We start from the raw sequence: 25,342 nt of genomic DNA, 5'->3' as shown, positions 1-25,342 counted from the left end.
ACCTCATGGACTGTAAAGGTAATTAGCTCTTCGCTAAGTCCCACCCAAGCCCGTTGTTGGCCAATACCACGTTAGCGACGGTTACTAAGATAGGATACTGGTCACGCTTGCAATGCTGGTCAAAATGTTTAAGCAGTGTCAATAAATATATTTGCTGTACAGCATGTGTGGACCTCAGAAAGAGGGTTTGTTTTCTTACCTTGTTATGAGCAAACTAGTCCGTTCCATGGATTATTTCGCTCCGTTGTGCAGTTTAATAGTACATATTAGAAATAAAAATAGGCTCTCATTGACTTCCATTGTAACGGGGGAACAGCTCTCAAAGTCACTCTTTTAGAACACTAAGCTGATTCTGACCGTTTATGACATCAGGAAAACTCATGCGGTTTTATTTTTAATAAAAAATGTCAACGTTGTCTTTGTTTTTGTTTCGACTTCAGTGTTGCCACATTGTGTGAGAGAAATAAGCCAACCCACCTCCAAAAACAAGCCAACTCTTAAAGCCAAATCAAGAAAAACAAGCCAAAACAAACACAATAATATGACCATATATAATCATAATAAAAATATTGTATGCATTTATCATTATAAATACTATGTAGGCCTATGTCTATGATAATTAATGTTTTGGTAATGTATTACATACACTAATTATTAGCCTTAAGCAAAAAGTAGCGGGAAATAAGCAGACCTGGCAACCCTGACAAGTTTGTGTGGAAAGAAGTTCCGGTTTGCCTACAAAACGATCCGATTGGTCCAAATCTGTACACACACTTCTGAAGTAGCCTCGGTCTCAGGCCGTTGGATGTAAACAAATGTATTTGATCTCGTCCACTTGTCGCAAACACCATACACAATTTTGGACGTGTTTGAGGGAGACACTTTAGGAGAAATGTCTGGGACTGCAGCTGGGTGCATCTCAAACAGCATGGCGACTTGTTTACAAACGAGAGTTGGGAACACCAGAACCGCTTCACTGTATATCTCTCTCCAACCAAAATAGTTACTTTATAAATCTATCAAAAGACGGAAATAAAACGGCATGAGTTTTCATGTCATAAACTGTCAGAATCAGCTTTTGTTGTGTTCGCTTATGTGCTAACTGACTGACTTTGAGAGCTGTTTCCCCGTTACAATGGAAGTCTATGAGAGCCAGGTATTTGACCAGCATGCAAGCGTGACCAGTATCCTACCTTAGTAACCGTCGCTAACGTGGTATTGGCCAACAACGGGCTTGGGTGGGACTTAGCGAAGAGTGAATTCACAAAGCATAAACATATAACACCTATAGGCAATGAGAATGGACTGGACTAGTTACATGCAGTAATGATTTATAGGCCTGTAACTGTTGCACGATAGTGTCGCACGCCAAAAATAGCCGACATACAAGCTGAAAACACGTTGTAAGCTTGCATGCCGGCATGCTTGCCTGGCACCATCATGCGAGCAAGTATGAATGTGGCTTTAGACTGGTGCAGTGGCACTGCGCAATGGATAGACATGGTGAGATATCAATGAAGCCTGTATAGCACCGATAGGGGGGAAAAAAGCATTGTTACACTTTCATTTCATTGCAACAAATATAGCCGGCCCCAAAACCACCGCAGCAGCTAGGAACGGGACACGGAAGCGCAAAGAAACCAACAAAACATAAAAGGGAAAAACTTCAAAAGAAGGTGGCTCTTTTCACCAACAAGCCTGTGTTGCCTTGCAGCCTCAGCAGAGCATAGGGAGGAGATTGTTTTGCCATTCCACCTGGATTATAACGCTGATGCTACAGTTACGTGCTTATGGCTTCCTATATGACTGTAGACGTCTGATGGTGGTCTTGCTCATTACTGTATACCAGTGGTGGAATGTAGCCAAGCACATTTTCTCAATTACTGTACTTGAGTAACTATGATTTTGAGATACTTTTAGTTAAAAGAAAGTATACTTTAACTACATCTCAGAGAATTGTACATTTTATTCCACTGACTACAATTGTCTATAAGAAATATGTTCACCACATAAGCCCTATTTTACACTTGCTATGCTATTTGAATATAGCTGATCTACAAGCTGCAAGCTTGCAGCAATGTGATTGCACGATATTGCTGCTATAAAAATAATAATGGTTTTAAATGTTTGGACAGAAATCAGTACCTTTACTTTGATACTTTAAGCATATTTTGATGCCAATACTATTATTAATACTCAAGTAAAAAGGCTGAAAACAGGCCAGTTTCTACATTGTGGTATTGCTACTTTTATCCAACCACTGCTGTATACAGGTGAGTTACATGCAGGCAGGGAGAGCAGAGGGCCGGACGCACCTTGGTCAGGGCTTTCCCCACCCTCTGCCACCTCCTCCTCCTCTGTCTCCATAGGACTTTCTGTGGCAGCACTAGCCACCTGGGCCTCCAGGTGCTCCACCACCAGAGCCTGGGCCTCGCCTAGGGACTGTGCCTGCTCTAAGGGCTCGGCCGGGGGGCTGATGTCCAACAACTCAGGCTCGTCCTCCCCGCTCCACTGGGGCTCGTCAAGAGCCATCTCGGATTCGGTGGCCTCTGCACTCTCTTCCTCCTCCTCCTCCTCCTCCTCCTCCACCTCCGTCTCGTAGTCGGCTGTAAGAGCCTCGATGGTCTCTTCTTCTCATAAATAAGGAGGGGAGGGGAGGGGGGATGGTAGAGGCGGACACGTCAAGACTTACAGGCAACACAGACTTGGGTTACATGGGAACACACAGTTTTTTTTACCGTGGGACAACTTTCAGCTCAGGGGAAGAAGGGTGGTGGCGTACATGGGCGTTTCGACAGACAAGGGTATACACCACAGATGTATAGTATGCCGTGTGTGCGTAAGTACGTGGTGCTTCGTCTCATCTTTGTGCCTTTTTATGTTGCTGGTTTGCTCGCTGTGTTCGTCTTTGATGTGGCTTATGATAAATGCATGGATTTTTTTTATATTACACCGGACCTTGCCACACATAGAGAATGTTTTGTTTTTCAATGTCACTAGCCCTAACTTGAATATGAATATCAATTGCCAATAGATTTGCGCAAACAAACCACATAGGTAAACACAACCTCCATCTTGCTTTCGCACTCATGCGCACCATGCCTGCACAAACTGTACTGTAATCCCATCAGCAGCATTCAATAACTCTATAGGAAAAATGTAAACGGCTGATACACTAACACTTTTGTTTGTAAATATGATACATACACTACTTGTAGATAAAACGGACTTACAGTGTCAAACACAGTGTTACCACTATTTTATGGCATGATGATCCATTAGGATGTGTAAATAAATCTGCTCTGTGCCCTGCCCGTGACTGTGATGAAATGCAAATCTTTAAATCCTGTTTAGGGGTACGGTAGTTCTGCTCAGAGCTTTTGCAGTTGCCTGTTGCGCTACTGAAACATTTTGGTATGAGTGTGCAACAATGTCTGTTATCTATAAACCGTAAGGACGTCATGAAATTGCTTTATTGCTAATGTATTTGCTACGTTTAGCTCCGAAACAGGGGTGTGGTTTTCTTGGACCAATCATAGTGCCAGTCCAGTTCCCTCTGGGCTATGGCATATCTGGACTCTACAGACTGAACCGATCAGAGCTGACCCAAAAATACAATGCCAATTTCATTGGCATCCAATGATAAATATGTCCTCATTATGACCGTGGGTATGCTCTAAAAGTGTGGAAAAACGTATTTTTCATTTCACCCCGTCTTTAACAGGAATAAAGTCACCATCAGATTATTTTTGTCAGTGGTCATTTAGTGGTCACTTTTTGAATGTTATACGTTAAGGATCTAACAATATCATTGACGTTATCGTGATATTAGAATAACAAAAATGTGAAACAGCCTGCCTCTACTTTGTAGCGGCTCTAATAGTTCCTGGTTGTTAACTAAACCTACAGTACAACATACTGTAGTTGGCCATACGATCATGTCTTCAAACTCGGTCTAAATAAGAGGAGACAACCTGGTATTTTCTCAAACCATCAATTTAACACATTCCCCACGGTTCACGATCGCGGCGGTGGAATATGCTTCGACTCAAACACAAACGATCAAACTATTTTCAGGCGGATTTTCATGAAATGGAGGTACGATCTCGAGGGGGTGATTCTTCAAAGGTTAGTGAAAAACTGCGGCAGGGAAGCGATGTTTATTATCGATTCCTGTGGGAGTCAATGTGTTAATATCCTAAGGGCGGCAAGAGGGCTTTAGATGTCCAATGTTAATGATACTGTACGAGGTGTCTGTGTACACAGTAATGTGTGTGTGTGTGTGTGTGTGTGTGTGTGTGTGTGTGTGTGTGTGGAGCTGAAACTCTTCCTTTACTGCAGTGTCACAGTGAGTGTGTAAGAGGAGGCTAGTTTAGGATGGATAGTGATAGTGACGTTAATAAGGTATGACAGGGTGGGTGTAATATGGAATGGAATCCCCCTCCATGATGGTCTCTGGGTTATGATGGCTCCCAAACACAACACTGGGGAGATGATAAAAGGGCACAAAGGAACATGTGCATGGATGTAATCCATGGATGTAATCCATGCACATCAACAGTCTCTGTGTCTGCAGTGAAAGCCATTGGGACCACCACCACAAGTGCCTATACCAAGATCCATCCAATTTGGGATTCTAAAGCAGTGGTTCTCAAAAAACAAGTTCCCGGGGGTACTGAAGTATAAAACAGGTTTAGTATATATAGTTAGCCTATTAAAAAATAGCCAATCTACTACGTTGTAGATCGACTATTTTTGAAGAATTGCAAAAACAATCTTCAGACAAGGGTATGCCACAAACATTTGAACAATATAAATTTCTTACAGGGGGCCCTAACGCAAAATATTTTCAGATGGCGGTAAACACGTATGAATTTGGGGGTCCTGTTTGAGAACCACTGTTCTAAAGCATGACAGAATGTCTTGGCATGTGAACATGATAAATCCAAAGACCACATTGGTAAATATCGCATTAAGATAGATTATACAGATAAGTGCAGGACTTTTAAAGGGTGGAAACTGCAGGCACCAAATGGCTTTGGTTTACAATAAAGGAGAAAATAAACGTGACCATCGGACAAACATGAAATCTCTCGGAATTCTCAGCAAAAAAAACATTGCATGGACACACAAACACACAAAAAACGGACCGACTGACAACGGAGCAACAGAGAGACGGACGGACGGATGGACGGACGGACGGACGAGGACGGATGGATGGACGGGCTGACGGACGGAGGTAAGGAGCGGGTGGAATCACAGAAAAAAGGAGGATCGGGGCAAAAACAGAAGGAGGCAGGGTCAAAGAATAGAGGACAGGGAGGAGAGATAGAGCGAGGAGGAGAAAGAACGGCGTAAAAGGAACCATGCGCGGTTCACCTTCGATCTGTCTAAAGCCCACGACTTGCCCCGTGGGGCGCGAGCCGCCTGAGACTGCCCACTCTGGGCTGAACAAGGGGTGGTCATAGTACTCCTCGTCGGAGTGGTAGGGGTCGTCCTCGGGCACGGACACAGATATGGAGGGGGCGAGGAACTTGCACCTCTCGCGAGAGTTTTGGAAGTGGCGCAGAGGCCCCGCCTCATCCTCGGCCCCTACATCTACAAACAAGACACACACAAAGGAAGAAGAACTGCAGGGGATATCTGACCACGCGGACTGAGATAACAGTGAACAGAGAGAGAGAGAGGGATGGAGAGAGAGAGGGAGAGAGAGGAGGGAGAGAGAGAGAGAGATAGAGAGAGAGAGATAGAGAGAGGAGGGGGAGAGAGAGAGAGAGAGAGAGAGAGAGGAGGGAGAGAGAGAGAGAGAGAGGGATAGAGAGATAGAGGGAGAGAGGGATAGAGAGAGAGAGAGAGAGAGATAGAGAGAGAGGGATAGAGAGAGAGAGAGAGAGAGAGATAGAGAGAGAGAGAGAGAGAGAGGAGGGAGAAAGATGATGGAGAAACAGTAATAGGACGGAGAAACGGAAGATAAAAAACAATCGAATCAGAAAGGAACAAAAAGGACTACAGAGGATATCTGGACACGCGGACTGAGAGAACAGTGAACAGAGAGAGAGAGAGAGAGAGAGGGATAGAGAGAGAGAGAGAAAGAGAGAGAGAGAGAGAGGGGGGGGGGGGAGAAGTTGGAGAAACAGAAATAGGACGGAGAAACGGAATAAAAGGAAGGAACAGAAAGAACTTCAGGGGATATCTGGACACACGGACTGAGAGTACAGTGAACAGAGGGAGAGAGATGGAGAGAGAGAGAGAGAGAGAGAGAGAGAGAGAGAGAGAGAGAGAGAGAGAGAGAGAGAGAGATAGAGAGAGAGAGAGAGAGAGAGAGGGGGGGGGGGGGATAGAGAGAGAGATAGAGAGAGAGAGAGAGAGAGAGAGAGAGAGAGAGAGAGAGAGAGAGAGAGAGAGAGAGAGAGAGAGATGACAAGATCGAGGAAGGAGACAGAAGGTGTTGGAGAAATATATACAGGCAACAAGACATTTACAAAGACACAGTGACAAGCAAATGACAGCCAACCAAGCCCTGGGGGCCAGCCATGAATACGTAGCCTATGGAATACGGGAGAGCTATTCAAAGAAATGTGGAGAAATGTACACATACTGACTTATAAAGACCAAAATTCCCTATTTTTTTATCTTAATTCTCGTAGTAATTACGTATATAGAAATATAATAATTTGGAACATGGCTGCCCCCCCACCCGCCACCCGTCAACCACCACCCCCACTAGGCCTGTCACAATGACATAATTGCCTTTCATTTCATTTCATTATTTGAGATTATTGCAAAAAACATTGCGTAATTGTTTCCACGTTCTCATACATTTAAAAAATGTCTTGGAAAAAGCAGATCAGCTACTGTATATACTGTAGTATCTGTCGGGTGGAAACCTCATGTCTAAATTCCAAATCCATTACTATTCAGGATTCAAATTCAAACGTTGCAGATCTACAAGTTCAACGTGCCAGCTTGTGGATCTGCTACTTTTGATGCTTTTGTGTGACACTGTAGTATGATCCAGAGTAATGTAGTAAGAGAGTGGTGACACGCTTTGATCTCGCTGCAAAGCAGGTGCCTATGGGCGATAGTTCCAAACATTGCTCCTATGGCTGGAACTATTCCATTGAGATAGAATGAGCACTTCCGCATTCCATTGTTACAATGAGAGTCAACGGGAGTGTCATTACTCTCTTACTAGATTACTCTGGTATGATCCAAGTAGAGTGTGAAAATAAAACACACAAAACGTTAGAATATGGAGATAGTTGGTTAGAATATGGAGATAGTTGGTTTCTTCCCGACTACAGCGATATTAATATCAGTCATTGTCAGTTATTTATTTGTACAGCATATTTAAGTATAAGATCATATCTAGCCAATCCTCTACAATTTGTATTTACAAAGCCAAAAGGGCACAAAGCTAAATACTATTTAAATTCATTATGTTCCAATGTGCAATGCCAAAAAAACAAACAATGAATCGTTAGTCGCAATATTTGTATGACAAATTTGACAATCAATCGTTATGTCAAATTCTATGATCGTGACAGCCCCACTCTCCACCCCACCCATAGGCCTGAGACCATAGATTCTCTCTTCACCTCAGCCAATCGCAGACAAGACGGGACAGACAGACAGACAGACAGACAGACAGACACACAGACAGACAGACAGACAGACACCGGAGACAGGGTAAATGCAAAGAAATTGGACGATTAAAAAAAACTAAAACAGCCAGGAAGACAGAAATTTCAAGATGCAGGAAGGAAAGAAAGTGGTAAATTTATGTGACGTGGAGAAGAAGACAGGGTGGACTTGGTGTCATGTTCAGCTCATTTGGGTTGTGTGTGTGTGTGTGTGTGTGTGTGTGTGTGTGTGTGTGTGTGTGTGTGTGTGTGTGTGTGTGTGTGTGTGTGTGTGTGTCTGTCTGGGGACCACAAGGTCCAAAAGTCCTTAATGGTCTGTAACTCGGCAAGAGATGAACCCATTGTACACTCTGAGTGGCGGGCCGGTGTAAAGGTAGCTCTCTACCGCAGTGACCGACGTCGGGGCGGGAAGTGCAAGAAAGCGGCTTTCGACAGCCGGATAGAAGCTGGTTTGCTGTTGAAACATACATCAAGCCATAGGCTATTTTTTAGCACCACAGTATAGCTGTCTGTCAGTGTCAGCTCTTATAGTTGAGTTCAGCAACTTTTTGTTCTCACCTTCCAAAAGACTGATCTCCCGACTTTATTCAACTGCCAGTCTGTAGTAATCTGTAGTCCCTTTGGTGGACAGCTACCTTAAATGATGACTTCACCGTTTTTCAACCTACCAGTATCTTCATATTAATAATATATGTATTCATTATAATATAGTACAATGTTTGTCTACTCTGTCTGTGTCTCAGAGGAGGGCTGTGGACAGTTCAGAAACCCACCTACCAGTGATATCATTGATTGGGAATCCAAATAATAGAAACTGCATGTTTTCTATTCCTGGACACTTGGCCTGCTATAATAGCAGCCGTTGTTCTCACGATAATAAACGTAAAAGAAAGTTAAAAAAATAAAAAATAAAATAAATTTAGTATTTATTTATTCAGCACAGTATAAAAACAATACAGTGGACATACAAATATAAGAAGGGTAAACTGCTAGGCTGAGGAAAAAGCCCTTGAGGCCTCTACCTATGTAAAACATAATGAAACATTGTACAAGAAATATAGAATATCCAGAATACATGATTGCAGTATAAAAAACAAGAACACCACAAGAAACAAAACAAAAAAACAACAACAACATGATTGTCGTAGGCGGCGTGTTTCTGACGTGTCCACACAGTCCTCCTATATGAGACACAGACCGAGTAGGATAAAATAGCACCGTTTTATCGTGAGCATTACTGACGACCAATTATATGAAGATAGGTTGAAAATGGGCGAAGTCGTCCTTCAACGGTCCATTTGACCTGACGGGGCCCCCGAACCAGACATTGTGTAACGGTGATATACTGTAGATAAGTGGGATGAAAGAGGAGGAGGGTGTGGTGTCGTTTGCTTGGTTATTCTGGGGTCGGGGGTCATGCGGGAGCACGGAGTGTGTGTGTGTGTGTGTGTGTGTATGGGTGGGGGGGTTCTGCTTTGGAGACTAGAGAGTGAAGACTGACATCATCATGAGGATGAAGGTGACGTGCATTTGCGTGTGTGTGTGTGTGTGTGTGTGTGTGTGTGTGTGTGTGTGTGTGTGTGTGTGTGTGTGTGTGTGTGTGTACTGTACGTGCTTGTGTGTTCGTGCATGGGTATGTGGGGTGGGGGTGTGCTGATGACTGAGGAGGAGGAGGTGAAAGGGAGAGGAGGAGAAAGCAGTGGATTCTCAACAGAAATAAAATGGTGATGTGTGATGAATGGAAGGGAGCCATGTTCCTGTTCTCGGTCAAAACCGCGCAGCGCTTCCTGTTCTCAGAGGCCTCGATCAACCTCAACGTGTTTGGTTTGTGCTCCGCCAGAAGATGGACTTACTTCTGGAAGGGGGGGGAGTGACGCCAATGCATCCACCCACACCCCAGATCCCCCAATCACTACCAGCATCAAGCAGGTGTTAGCCAATGTATAACATTCCGGATACCAACATTTACAATACGACACACTGGCCTGGTTACACGTGCACACCTGCGTGCCACACACACACACACACACACACACACACACACACACACACACACACACACACACACACACACACACACACACACACACACACACACACACACACACACACACACACACACACACACACACACACACACACACACACACACACACACACACACACACACACACACACACAGGGGTGCTCTCATGAGAGGGGTCCTACCTCGTTCCAGGGGTCCAATTAAGCCTGCAGCAGGCGAGGGTGGAGGGGACGGGGGCAAGTTGGCGGTGTCTTCAACTATACAGAGAGAGAGGAGGGAGGGACAGCTGTGAGCATTTCTGTCCCGGGCCCACCAGGGCTCCAAATGGACCCTTGCAATTATGTGTACGGGTCCATTTGGTTCCATTTGCACACATACCCATCAACCTTTTCAGGCCGATCCCAGAAAATAATCATATTTGAACTGCATGGGGACCTCCCAAAATAATCATGTTTGTGTGATTGATTTGATTGGCTGAGCACGGAATGTGAGGATAAAAAGTGAGGACGCCAAAAGTGATTGGCCGGAATGTGATGATGTATGGTGATAAAATCACACAAGTGTGATTTTGTATATTCTTTGACATTTTGGCCAATGTTACCACAACCACATAATCTGATGATTGCATTGGCTGATGTATGATGATAAGAGCAACCCTCACTTCACAGTGAGTGAAGAGTGTGATTTTATTATAGTATAGTTTGATTAGTATAACGTAGTCTTATGTATTTATGTACTTTAAGGTATTAAAAAGGTCTCAACTGTCCTTAAATTGTATCTTTACTGTCATCAGGGGACCCCCCAAAATCATGTGGGGAGCCCCAAAATCATGTGGGGACCCCCCCTTGGGCGTCCCGACCCACAGAGGTGGAGAACCACTGCGGTATGGTATGAGCGTTCTCGTTCTGCCATGGCCAGCTCCCCCCGGTTCTAATCCGTTGAGCTGCTCTGACAGGCTGTGTGTGAAGTGGCGAGCTGTGAATACAATAATAAGGCTTTTTCTGCTGACTAACTGCACCAGCGAGGAGAATGGCCTAAATGAACTGTTAGTTTGCTAAAAAGTTAAAGTTAAAAATTAAAAAAAGAAAATGCTGCTGCTTCTGTTACTTTCTTACGTAATGCAGCGAATGCAGTGGTGGACAGTAACTAAATAGTAAATACATTTACTTAAGTACTGAATCTAAGAGCGAATCATTGTGATGTTCGAACAGGCCAGCTCCATCTAGGGGTGATCAGGTGTGATCAATTAGATAATTTGGGTCCTGTCTAGCATCTGAGCAGGGCCCTGTCCAGAGCCTGGGCAGAGGATTTTGGGGCGGTCCTGGACAACCGTGGGTCCGATCGACTCAAGGCCAGGCACTGCACTCCATATGGTGGTGTGGACGTATAGAGACAAGGTGCATTTATAGATACTGTAGATGTTTAGACTGATGACTTGGTTTACCTATGATCCTAGATTACTGAGGCCCTACACTGTACACTGTCTGCATTTCATTTATTAACTTGTGTTAACTTTGCTTACTGTAAGTCGCTCTGGATTCAGAGCGTTTGCATGACTACAATGAATTAAATGGATGAATCACATGGATGTGTGCGTGCGTACGTGCGTGCGTGCGTGTTTGTGCACTTGTGTGTCTACCTGAGGGCAGCCTTTTAGCCGTGTCAGCGTGAGTCTCTTGTTCTCCCTTCAGCACTGCCACCGCCTCTGCTGTCACTTCCTGAACGATCCGTGCTGACACTTGCTCTACACACACACACACACACACACACACACACACACACACACACACACACACACACACACACACACACACACACACACACACACACACACACACACACACACACACACACACACACACACACACACACACACACACACACACACACAGTTAATCCTTTGCGAACACAAACTACTAGAGGGAGGGGGAAAAAGAAGTCACACAGATGACACAGTATGATCTTTTTTTGGCTGTCGTCAACCAGATCGAGATGAAAGCCGCACCGCAGCATGTATCGTTCCATCGCATGCAAGACATACCTGCCAACACTACCGCCTAGCGTCACCATAGAAACCGGTAGCTTCGCTGAAGGAAGCCGCTACAGGAAGTCAATTAAAAAGCCATCGGGAGCCAAGTAACTGGTGGCCTGAGTCAACAACAGGCCAGGACAGAGCTCATCAACCCAGGCTAAACACACACCTCACTGGGTCCAGTGTAGAGCTCATCAACCCAGGCTAAACACACACCTCACTGGGTCCAGTGTAGAGCTCATCAACCCAGTCTAAACACACACCTCACTGGGTCCAGTGTAGAGCTCATCAACCCAGTCTAAACACACACCTCACTGGGTCCAGTGTAGAGCTCACAACCCAGGCTAAACACACACCTCACTGGGTCCAGTGTAGAGCTCATCAACCCAGGCTAAACACACACCTCACTGGGTCCAGTGTAGAGCTCACAACCCAGGCTAAACACACACACCTCACTGGATCCAGTGTAGAGCTCACAACCCAGGCTAAACACACACCTCACTGGGTCCAGTGTAGAGCTCAACAACCCAGGCTAAACACACACCTCACTGGGTCCAGTGTAGAGCTCACAACCCAGGCTAAACACACACCTCACTGGGTCCAGTGTAGAGCTCATCAACCCAGGCTAAACACACACCTCACTGGGTCCAATGTAGAGCTCACAACCCAGGCTAAACACACCTCACTGTCACTGGTTCCAAGGCAGAGCTCATCAACCCAGGCTATGCCCACACTGGCTCAGCAAGGGAGCCAGGGTCATGGCCAAAAAATAGGGATGCACAAATGATCGATCACATATCGGTATCTGCATATCTGCCTTAAAAATGCAGTGTTGGGATTGAACCGATATCAACATAATATATCGGTTTAATTTGATATTTAATTGTACTGGGTAAACTGACATAAAGACAGACCCATTTAGAAGCTCAAAGTGTTTGATTGATTGATTGATTGATTGATTGATTGATTGATTGATGGAATAGTTTATCAGACAGAAATGTAAAAAACAGCAACAGAGTCAAACATTTAGTGCAAGGGATAGCACCTTGGGGTCTTGTTTCCATTTAGGCCCTTACGTGTCGCTTTGCGCCGCGTTTGGAGCTTGTAGATCGGCACCTTTTGATGCTTTTTGTGACGCTGCAGTATGATCAAGTAAATGTGTTAATTTACAAAAAAAACACACATAAACACATACAAAATATGGAGATAAAAGGTTTCTGCCCGAAAGCAACAATTTGCATGTCAACATTGTGGTCATGTGAGATTGGTTCTTTTGTTGTTTTGTTGCCATAGGACCATTTTCCTCCACACTCTCACACACACATCATTGCTGCCAGGCGGAAACCTCTTATCTCCATATTCTAACTTTTTGTACTTTTCTTTGTAAATGTATACCTTGCACACGCACACACACACACACACACACACACACACACACACACACACACACACACACACACACACACACACACACACACACACACACACACACACACACACACACACACACACACACACACACACACACACACACACACACACACACACACACACACACACACACACACACACACACACAGAAAAACCTACGTATGTTTCTATGTCAGTGGTTTTCAAACTATTTCATGTCAAGGACCCCAAAAATGAAATTGGCTGCAGACCCCCATCTGAAAATATGTTGTTCCAGGGACCCCCCAGAAGCAAAGATTGGAGTTAAAAACGTTCGTTCTGAAAGAATATATATTCAAAGATTTGCGCCACATTTTAAAGATTGTTCAAAAATTTAGATTATCAGATTATATAGCAGATCTACAGTACAAGCTTAAAGCACCAAAAAGGGTTCCCGTCCTGAATGGGTTAATGCCACTCTTCATCCTCTTCATCTCAGAGCCATAACCCTGGTGGTGGTCGCCCCCTCTCATCTAGCTGTCCTCTACGTCCCTGAGCCATGATGTCACTCCCATCTCCCTCATCCCCAACCCCCTCCTCTCAGTCCCTGAGCCCCGGCCACCACGCAGTTAAAATAATAAGCAACCATGGTCTATGGAAACAAGCCCAAAAGAAGCAACTATAGGCCACATGAGCACTTCAAACCTATATGCATTGGATATTTGAAAATAGCTGATCTACAAGCTGACAACGTGTCGCATTGAGACACGTTGCGAGCTTGTAGATCTGCTATTTTCAACGACAACAAAAACAAGTGAAAAGAGTGACAAATGTTGAATATATTTGAAACATTTTAAAACACATTGTGTGCCCTTTCAACATTTTCAAAATAGTGACCCAGGGTGCCCAATGTTAATTTTGACATTTTATTTAATTTTTATTATAAAAAAATAAAAAAAAATAAAAAGAAATGTAGCACCACATAGTGGTAATTCCCAGGACGTCTGTGGACGTCTTGGGCACACAAATTGTTAACAACACAAATCTGGTACGGGGGGGGGGGGGGGGTACCAATACATTAATTTGATGGGGTCCTTCGCCGGAAAATGGTTGAGAACCTGCACTGATTGAAACCGGGAAAGCCTCTGTGCCATTTCAGACTTTAGCGTGTTTCTACTGGTTTAGAAGGCAGTTGTAGGATCGGCCACAGGTCTTAATGGGTTACAAAACATTAGGAAGCAAGCCGAAAATAAGCAGCTACACTTTAGAAAAATGCCAAAAAGAAGGACAAAGTCGCTTATAATAAGCAGGCCTGGCAACATCATGTCACTCCCATCTCCACCGTCCCCTCAACCGCTCCTTGCAGCCGTGTGCCTGACTGGAAAACGTGCCCTGAATCCTGATGAGTTGTCTGTCTCAGACACACACACACACACACACACACACAAGAAGCATGCACGGCACGCACGTAATATCCACACACACATACTGTAGTGCCCACACAGTGCACACACACAGACACACTTGTGTCATATGTGCCGGCCAGCACACAGACACACTCTTATAAAGGCAGTCACATGCATGAGAGAACACACACCTAGAGGCACACACAGGCTGTCTCGCTGGCACACGCCACAGAGTAGCTTCTACAAGGGCAATGGGTTCAATGAGACAGCAATTTCTCTGTCTCACAGAAATGCACACACACACACACACACACACACACACACACACACACACACACACACACACACACACACACACACACACACACACACACACACACACACACACACACACACACACACACACACACACACACACACACACACACACACACACACACATTTTGACAGCACATTTTGAATTAGTTTTAATCTTTTAAGTAACATTTTATTTAGGTTGTCATATTTTAGTCATCTGAAATGTTTTAGGTTTTAGATTTAGTCTCATATTTGTTTAAGATTTCAGTCAACCTTGATGCCGTAATGGTTGATTTTATACTTGGTTGCATGCTGAAAATAGCACGATAGCTATGATAGTCATCATTTGACTTGGCTTTTATTTAGTCTTTGTCAGTGAAAACAATATAGTCAATGAAAAATGTTTGTCATAGTTTTAGTCGATGAAATTAACACTGACACACCCACACCCCCACATCCACATCCACACCCCACACCAAACACACCCATACCCACACTCACACCCCACACCAAACACACCCACACCCCACACCCACAATCAATTCACAACACATTATCCAGGTAAACAATGGCATTCTTGCACAATAGGAAGGCAAACCCAAATGGCACAACAGAGTTAAAGAAAATGAAATAAAATAAAAAAGTCCCTCTGTCTGTATCTATCGTTGTGACAGCTAGTCACGTCACGTCTGGTCTGGTGGTCGCCTCAGCACTTCCTCTGACACCATCAAGACAAGTCTCCGACAGCGCCTCTGTCGTGACTGTTGACAAGGGAGTTAAGTCGCATAACATTAAATAGGCCATGCTGTACCGTATAGGAAAATACTGCATTCACAGCCCTGTTTGAGCCCCATGCCAGCCTGATTTACATTATACTTACCTTTCAGGATTCAAATAGCAGAAGCATCTGCTATTTTTGATGCTTTTGTGTGACGATGTAGCATGATCAAGTAGGGTGTTAATTTATGGAGAAAACCCCCCGCAAAAAGTTAAAATATGGAGATAAGAGGATTCTGCCCGACAACGAGGCTATTTTCACTGCGCAACATCGGCACGCAACCGTGCATATATCAGGCAGTAGGCAGTACACACACACACACACACACACACACACACACACACACACACACACACACACACACACACACACACACACACACACACACACACACACACACACACACACACACACACACACACGTCAGGTGCACACAACAGTATCATAATCTGAAACAGTAAAACCTTTGCATTACCTGTGAAGCTGAGAATGCTCCCTTGTCTGAGATGAGACTAGCACTGGAGCCCAGAGTCAAAAGCCCCAACACAGTCGCACACCGTCAGACAGGCACACACACGCACGCAACACACACACACACGCACGCACGCACAAAGCCAGTAGGGCTTCGTTTGAGGGCACAAAGCGATAGAGATATAGTGGCAGAGAGCAAAGAAAGAGAGAGAGAGAGAGAGAGAGAGAGAGAGAGAGAGAGAGAGAGTAAGAGAGAGAGAGAGAGAGAGAGCTAGAGAGAGAGAGAGAGAGAGAGAGAGAGAGAGAGAGAGACACACACACACACACACACACCACTGCTTGGTTTGATACCAGCCGGTGCCAAAAATGTGTGGAGGGATGGGTTACTATAGCAACAAAGCGGTGGGCCCCGGTGGTGGGCTGCATGCGACTCTGGGCCGTGCTATAATTGCAGATACCGACAAACTGGCTGTTCGATCCTATGTCTCTCTACCCCTCTCTCTCTCTGTTCCATGATGTCTCTCTCTACCCCTCTCTCTCTCTGTTCCATATTGTCTCCCTCTTCTCTCTCTCTAGTCTGTTCCAACCTATGTCTCTCTACCCCTCTCTCTCTCTGTTCCATCCTATGTCTCTCTCTCTCTGTTCCATGATGTCTCTCTCTCTTCTCTCTCTCTCTCTCTCTCTGTTTCATCCTATGTCTCTCTTCTCTCTCTGTGTTTTCGTCTTACGTCTCTCGACGTAAGGGATTCTTGCCTCATATAGCATTTAACATTCAAGGCACTATGTCGCCATAACTTAAAGACAGCATGCCGTTATGTCCAGGCCTCACCTGCACACTTGAGAAGAAAGCACTTGACATTCACAGATAATGGCAGAGGGACACTTGTCCCACCGCATTAGGCCTAATGGACCACTTACTGCACTCTTCCTGCTGTGCCACATTGTTCTAAAGTATCATAGAAGCATTGAATCAACACAGAACGCTATATGGCTGTAGGTTTATTATCCGAAAAACACATCTGAAGACGTGCCAGCCACTTCAACAAGTGACTGTGTGTATGTATGTCTCTATGTATCCATGAACGTGAACATTAACACCTACCTACAACTGATAGCATAGAACAGGACGGCATAGCGTGCTGCTCACAGACACACACGGTACTTAAAAATTAGACCCGTCTGAGCTGAGTGGTGCTGTACTGTACTCGTGCTGTACGTAGGCCTACTGTACAAGCCCTCCTCCCTGGCCTCTGTGTGTGTTTGTTTGTGCGTGCGTGCGCGTGCGTGTGAGGGTGCGCAACAGTGACACTTGGTGGTCAACAAACGCTACTTCCGTACTCGGACACAGGGACATACACATGGACACACATAGCTGTCTATAGGAGTGGCTAGCACCACTCAAAAAGGCATGTGCACACACACACAGAGGCGGCTTTAACACTTGCTAAACCAGAGTTTCCTGTGATAATTGATTTAGTCTTTCCCTGCTAACTTTCCAGGCACCCGTGCATGGAATGGAACGACGTACAATATTGGGTGATTCTTCAAAGGTTAGTGAAAAACACCAGCAGTCAAAGGGGGTTAAAGATGAATTAATTAAGCAGTTAACGTGTTAAGGATCTAGGGGGGCCGTTTCAAGCGTGATTGTGAGTAAAAGTTCATTATTTGAAAATAAAATATGGAGATAAGAGATTTCTGCCCGACAGCATGTGACCATGAAAACGCCAACTCACTCATCGTGCCCCTACCCACCCAGACACGACCACCCACCCACCGGACCACTTACAGAACAGACAGTGACAGCCAGTGCTCTGGCATCACCTGCAGATGGAACAGGAACGCTAAGCGGATGACGAGAGGTTAATGTGGCTATTGTGGCACAATTCTAAACTGCCCCCGCAGTTCTTTTTATTAAAAGCCTGGTGCGTTGGTGGAAGAAGTACTCGGATTAGTTTTACTTAAGTAATCTCTCAAGACAGATAATAGCAGAATCCGTCAGCACCACTGCCTTAAAGTTTAAACCGTTGTTAGTAGGAATAAACACAGAAGCCCCCGGGAGGAAGTGGATAAGAAAGGGGAAGAGTCCTGCTACACAAAAAAGGAGGTGCCCCCAGAGGCATGAGTCACCCAGATTATGCTTTTTAAGTAAAATGTGTAATAGCACAATATAAAGAATACTACAAGTAAAAGGCCTGTATTCAAAAATGTACTTCAGAAAATGTACTAAAACTCTACTACAAATGGTGGTTGATAATCGGTATATATGGAGTGTAACCTGATGTCATCAATATGACTTCATAGTACTGACGACAAAGAACTGGCCTGGACGCCATATTCTAACACAGAACTCCATATATGGGCATATAAAAGGAACACAGACAGACCGATACAGAGTCAAGCCCTCAGCGCGTATACCAGCTATTTTTATATAGCCAAAGTAATGTAAAGTTGTGTAATAATAATTTAATCTGCAAAGTACTGTAGCTAGCAACTAACGTTTCCAAATAATTGCAATGGAGTAAAAATTACAAGCATTTGCCTCTGAGATGTACAGTATAGTGGATTATTTAAACATAATATTGAAAAATGAACTCAAGTAAAGTAAAAGTACGTTAAAATTGGACGAGTACAGTACTCGAGTAGACGTGCTTATAGACATTCCACCACCCGTTAATGTGGCGATGACAGTGGCAGAATGCTAAACGGTCCCCCACGTTTCATTTAGTTTCTTCCATGGGTGCAGGCAGCAGGCAGTGCACTCCCTCTCTCTGTGTGTTTCAGCACAAAGCACACACCTAAAGAGATGGTGCCCTCCCAACAAAAGCCGGGTGAAATTGCAGGGGTAACCGTTTCCGTGGTAACAGTACGCAGTCACAGAGCATTGTTCCTGCTGTGTGCTCTAAGGAGGGGAAGGAAGGGCAGAGAGTAGGGAGAACAGAGAGATTTTAGGCCTGTAATTAACGTGCGCTAATAACTGTGTGATTGTAGCGAGGGCTTGTTGCGAGAGCTCCCTCCTGCAGCGCGAAATAAAGAAAGAAAGGGACAACTTCAATTGGGAAAGACACGGGACAAGTTTAATGGCACACATGGAGTGAATACGGCACCTCTCTGACTAACATGCAAGCACGCACGCATCACATTTGCGAAAGCGTGAACGAACGTGCACCAAAGGGAATTGTTACAAAATGTGTTGATTCCATTGGTTATTGCTTCAAACATAGCTGTGAATGAACCTCTATTGTTCAGTAGGGCACAGTGGCAGTCGTGGCGCTAACGCCTCACAGCTAGAAGGTCCCGTGTTCAATTCCCGCTGGGGACGCTTTGGGTGTGTCGTCTCCTCCGAGTCATCAGCGCCCTAGGGTATGTACCCTGTGAATGGGTGAATGTAATGCACAATCTCTGTAAAGCGCCTTGGATAAAGGCGCTATATAAATGCACCATTTACCATTTACCATTTACCCTCACAAAAAACATGCAGTAACCCTGGTCTCTATACTGCCTCCCCTGATCAGCCGGGGCACCTGATGGAGGGGAATGGACCTTCATGTATGACCTTTATGTAATCTCACCATCCCCCACTTCTCTCAGGTCTAAAATATTTGTTTTGGCCAAAAATATGTTTTTTGACTTTTATGGATACGATCAAGCCCTGTTTCTATACACGTCTGCATGCTTCAATAGTGTGTCTGTGCGCGTTGCGCATGTGCACGCAAATGTGCGTGCATGTGTGTGCGTGCACATGTCTTATGGGGCATCCGTCCACTTCTAAAAGTAGCACTACACTACACTGAATCTCAATACAATTGAACAGGCTTTTGTATGCTGGAAGGCAAGCCAAGAGGTGTTAGTACTGTTAGTACAGTAGTTACTCTGACCTGAAATGATCAATCTTAACCACAGAGCCAAAGAGCTTGTGGATCTGCTACTTCTGATGCTTTTGTGTAGTCTTGCGTAGCCAGACAACTATTCCACAATCTCTGAATGTTGTATGACCGGAAGCATTTGAACATTGTGGGAGTCAACAGTCTGGCCACGTGAGACTACTTTTGTGTGACACTGTAGTGTGATCAAGTAGGACGTTCATTTACGGAAAAGAAATATGGAGATAAGAGGTCTCTGCCCGACAGCAAACGATAATCAAGCAGCCTTACCTGCTGTAATGGCATGGGCCCCAGCCAAGTCCCCGTTGAAGCCGTTCTCCCTGGCTGAGGAGTAGGGTGGCGTGGCCCCTGCAGGCTGGCACGCCCTGTAGGTCGAGGCGGAGGAAGACGAGTAGCCGTTGGCCCCGTGGGGGCCTGAGGAGGGCTCCTGCGCCCCTGACGGGTCCCACCGAGGGGCGCCGTCCTCTGGCTGCCGGCCGTCTGCCATGCTGGGTGGAGCTACCGGCAGGTGGTTGGAGGGACGGTGGTCGCAAGCTGCTGTCTCTCTTTCCTGGGAGAGGAGAGAAGGAGAGAGGTGGAGGTCAGTTCATGATTCTGTACTATTGTATTTGTTGCAAACATTCTGAAGTGATTAACATTCAATGCACTCTTTTGAGCTGCCCAACAGACAAAAAAAACTAAAACAAATATAGAACAAAGATATATTCTTAGTTCGAGGTCCTTGAGGGGGTTCCAAGGGTCCCTGGCAGTTAGTACAGCATCACAATCATTTTAATACAATGAATCTCACAGTGCGTCACTTTGTGCCATACTGTGAGCTTGTACATCTGATCTTCTATTGTTTAACATTTAAAAAAAAAGATCTTACAGGTGATATGACATTTTCTTTTTTACAAAATCATCTCTTCTGGGGGTCCCTGGCACAAAGCATTTTCAGATGGGGGTCTGCGGCCAAATATATACAATTTGGGGGACCTTGACATGAACATTTTTGAGAACCCCATTGATTTAGGTGACCGACACCAGTGTGCAACATGGGTGTTAAAAATAATGAATATGTGCATGACGCAATAGTCCTTTGATGCACGCTGGCTCGACAAAGGTTGACAGCAGATGGGTGAAATCCTATGATTTGTGGCGTTGTGAGGTGCTGCCACTGCCAGAGGCCAAGCTGGAAATCAAAATTACTTTACAAAATGCACAGAGAGAGAGAGAGAGAGAGAGAGAGAGAGAGAGAGAGAGAGAGAGAGAGAGAGAGAGAGAGAGAGAGAGAGAGAGAGAGAGAGAGACACACACACACACACACACACACACAGAGAGAGAGGTTGGAGAGGAAAAAAGACAGAGATGAAGAATGAAGTAGCAAAGGAACAGACAGTGGAAAATAGTAGTAGTAGTACCTGTGTTTACATACTGTACAGTAGAGTGTTGTGAATGTAATTAACTGTAACATTGATTTCGACAGTGAAAAGGGTTTACAGTATATGTGAATGTGATAAAATGTGAGCCCAGTTATCAGCAACAACACAGCTACCGTACATAGCAAGTTATTAGTTTCTCCCTCTTCTAGCTCTGCAACGTATGCAAGATTTGACAGCAGATAAAATGCAATGCGAATTTAGATTAATGTTATTGTATTCTACTATCACCGCCTTACAGGTCCATTGTGGGTACAATCATCTAACTATCAGAGTTAAACAAACATTGTGTAGCAGTGGTTGTCAGCATGGGGTTCGCTGACCCCCAGAGGTCCTTGAAATGACCAAATCCACCCATTACAGGTAGATTTGCCAGCTCAGGCAAGTGAACGTCTATGTAATGGTAAGTTAGCAACCCGTTAACCATCGCTGACAGCACTATAGCACTGTAGAATCAGTGCTATACTGCTGTACAGCGCCGAGACATGGGCCGCACAGTATAGTACAGCAGCTACAAGCTCACAACAACATGTCCCGTGGACCTTGTAGATCGGCTAATTCGAAAATATTTTAACCCAATCTGTGCCAAAACAAGATAATCTCGTGAATAGCTATGAGTACTTAATTGATTGATTGATACTTGTCCGATACCGATAAAGTATCGGGACATCTCTAGTTAAAAGGTTAAACAAACGGGACACATCGGCTGCTGACATTGTCCTTCCCAATGTCATCAGAAAAGTCAAAGTCTGGCTCTAAATCACATCCCACACAGCAAGGACGACGGAGGGATGGAGCGAGCTGGAGACAAAGGACAAGAAAGCGCAATAGAAGTAAAATCATACTTGTTTGAAGTGAGGGGCGCCCACCAGCCACCTGACATCATTTAGTGCCCTAAACAAACATTAGAGTCCATAGACTGGGAAACAATTTACGTCATAAGTGCTCTAAACCAGGGGGTCTCAATGTTTTTGGCCGGGGACCCCAGGAAATGCTTTGGCAATGTCTCGGGACCCCCGCCCTGCCCCCTCCCGACCCCCTATATAGACAATACACCATAAATAAATAATGAAACCAGATATAATCATTAGGGAAGGTGTATGCATGTACTATGTGTACTATATGTAAACTCTTCATTTCCACTTTCCAGCCATTCAGTTGCAAAAAGAAAATAATAATTTGGGGACCCCCCAAAATAATTTGGCGACCCCCCGAGGGGTCGCGACCCACGGGTTGAGAACCCCTGCTCTAAACAAACATTGTAATATCCTCAAAGTTCATAGACTTAGCTGGAAAACGATTTACGTAATAAGTGCTCTAAACAAACTTCCCATAGACTTTGCTGCCATAGGACGTAATCTTCAAAAGCCATGCATTGGAGGGGCTAGCGCCCCCCAAAAAGACAGAACGGGCACACTCTTAAGGGGAATTGAGGGCTTTCAGGGGAGGGTTTGTGCCGCAGTTGAGGCATTTGCCAGGCGAACCATGTGGACCGCCGCGCTGCATAATGGAATGTGTGCGGAGAGGCAATTTGTCACGGCAGGCCTCCTCTCCGGTCCGTGGAGACCATAAGGGTTCAGCGTAGTCTATTGGTGAAGCAGCAGTCAATAATGAGACTCTGGCTGTGCTCCACAATGGTCAACACAACACAGCACAGATACATTCACAACCTATTCATCATTATTACTCATCTCTACTCCATTCTGTTGTATTCTGTATCATAATCAAAATACTACAAACCGTTGTTGTCGGGGGGAAACCTCCTATCTCCATAAAACAAACATCGTAAATGAACGCCCTACTTGATACCATGTGTCACACAAAAGCTTCAAAAGTAGCACAAGTTTAGAGCTTGTAGATAAAGTGTGAATCCTGAAAAGTTAATTTGGATGTTTGAGGTTTCCACCCGACAGAGACAAAACTGCAGTGGTGGAAAGTAACCACTTACGTTTACATAAGTAGGCTACTGTACTTAGTTTTTCACAGTTTTTTTTTTTTTTTTTTTTACTGTAAACCAGCCTGCTCAACCCCCCCACACCCCCTCCCATCATGCCTCCGGTTCCTGTCTGGTCAGAGGGCTTCATCCACATCACAGGCAATGTTCTCCCTGTCCAAGCAGCGTTGGAAGAAACGCCTCGAGTGGCGCATAAAGCCCTGACAGGCCTCAACACTCACAGCGCCACAAGCCTCCTCCATGGCCTGGAGCAGTGTGACCCGGCTCTGTGGGTTCCGTTCATATAACTTCTACCTCCAAGCTGAAAATAACTCCTCAATAGGATTCAGGAAAGGAGAATAAGGTGGAAGGAATAGAACAGAAAAATGTTCTAATGATGCCAGCAACTGTGTAGTGGCTGAGATTGGGTTGGACCCTCTGGCTCATGGTCAAACCATGATTGAGCACATGGTCAACCACAGTTGCCCGAATCTCATTAGATATGACCGTTCTCCTTCTTCTTTCTCCTCTTCCTCTTCCTCCTCTTCCTCTCCCTCCTCCTCCTCCTTGTCCTCCTCTCCCTCCTTCTCCTCCTTCTCTCTGTCCACCTACTCCACTACCTCCTCCTCGTCCTCCTCTCCCTCTTACCCCTCTCCATTTTATGTTAGAAGTGTGTGCAACAACTGAACATTGTGTGTATAGTGTTTGGACAACAAGGTCATGTTTTTTTGTTTTTTTTACAGTTCCTGTAAAAAAAGAAAGAAAAAAAATCCTGCTTGGGAAACAAGGCTTACCCTGACAGCAATGAAATTCAAGCGGAGCCATTACAATGACTCTGCAAAGGAGGAGGTCAAGATGATACCGCACGCACAGTGTCAAAAAAATAAAAAAGCACAGGACAGGCAGTAAATCTCCGGGTTAATGCACTGAAGCAACGTACGGCCAGCTCCTTGTCACAAGACACCAGCTCTGCCCCTCCCAGCAGACTCCCACGATCCCACTTCTGTCTCCCACCACTCCAGCCTCCATCATCAGCCAGCACTTCTGATATTAAAGCCTGATTTATACAGGTATATACACTGTGAGCTTGTAGATCGGCTATTCCCCGCACACGACACTGGCGCGCCTCTAAGTATAAATCGTGCATAACAGAGTCGTAAAGCAGACTCAGACTCATCACCATTCCCATCCTCATTTCTCCCTCTCTCTCTCTCTCTGTGCCGTCTCTGCTGAAGGTGACTTTGAGATGTGCTGTTATCCAGCCACGGTGGTGAGTTCCACGGCCAGCTGGTTGCCAGGCTAGGGGACATAAAGGGAGGCATGAGGAGGGAAGGAATCATCCTCACATCACCTCACCGAGGGAGCCATGTTCCTGGAACCACGCCAGAGGCTGCACGGTACGGTTATGACGTGGGGCTGGGGTGTTTCATGAAACAGTGTTTCCTAATTGTTTTTAGTTTCCGACACTCAAAAGAGAAATGTTGGTGTCTCCACGGGACCCCAACTTACAAAAATGTATTATGCATTAACCCCTATATTAACCCTATGTAATAGTAAAATAGTTTGTAGATTTAGTTTAACATATATTTTTAAAGCAGTGCATGTATGTATGTATGTATGTATGTATGTATGTATGTATCCGCTTATCCATAGTCGGGACAGCTCCACCAGAGTTTTCCAGACTTCCCTCCCCAGAGCAACATTAGTGACTTCCTCCTGGGGGAACCCGAGACGTTCCAAGGCCAGTGAGTCGATGTGTTTCCTCCAACTGCCCCGGGGTCTCCTCCCAGTGGGACGTGCCTCGAGGACCTCCCTAGGGAGACGCCCGAGAGGCATCCTAACCAGATCAGGCCCGCAGGAAGTACTTTACACTAGCAGGGGCTGAGCGTCAGTAGGGGGTGCAAAAATGCGCGTGCATGTGCCTCGTGCACGCGCGTTTCCGCGCATTTTCACACGGAAAAGTGGCTTTTACTTTCCCTCTCCACACGCAAGTTATATGAACAAACTGACAAAATGCATCATAAAAAGGCATAGGCCTATTTAGGCTACACATGACATTGGCAAGGCG

General features: G+C 45.2%; 1 protein-coding gene across 1 annotated transcript in view; it reads right to left on the bottom strand.

Annotated features, from left to right (window-relative positions):
- Positions 1 to 25,342, bottom strand: part of map2 (microtubule-associated protein 2) — a 62,156-nt gene that overhangs the window by 26,188 nt on the left and 10,626 nt on the right. The window contains exons 2-6 of the mRNA XM_079518165.1: positions 20,194 to 20,473; positions 11,309 to 11,413; positions 9,852 to 9,926; positions 5,380 to 5,598; positions 2,316 to 2,630 (exon numbers count right to left, since the gene is read on the bottom strand). Of these exons, the coding sequence (XP_079374291.1) occupies positions 2,316 to 2,630; positions 5,380 to 5,598; positions 9,852 to 9,926; positions 11,309 to 11,413; positions 20,194 to 20,473 (994 nt within the window). The remainder of the gene's footprint in view (positions 1 to 2,315; positions 2,631 to 5,379; positions 5,599 to 9,851; positions 9,927 to 11,308; positions 11,414 to 20,193; positions 20,474 to 25,342) is intronic.

This window comes from Electrona antarctica, assembly GCF_951216825.1.
Source record: "Electrona antarctica genome assembly, chromosome: 13".
Lineage (NCBI taxonomy): Eukaryota > Metazoa > Chordata > Actinopteri > Myctophiformes > Myctophidae > Electrona > Electrona antarctica.
The sequence above is the reverse complement of the archived record's forward strand: the minus strand, read 5'-3'. Positions and strand labels throughout refer to the sequence as shown.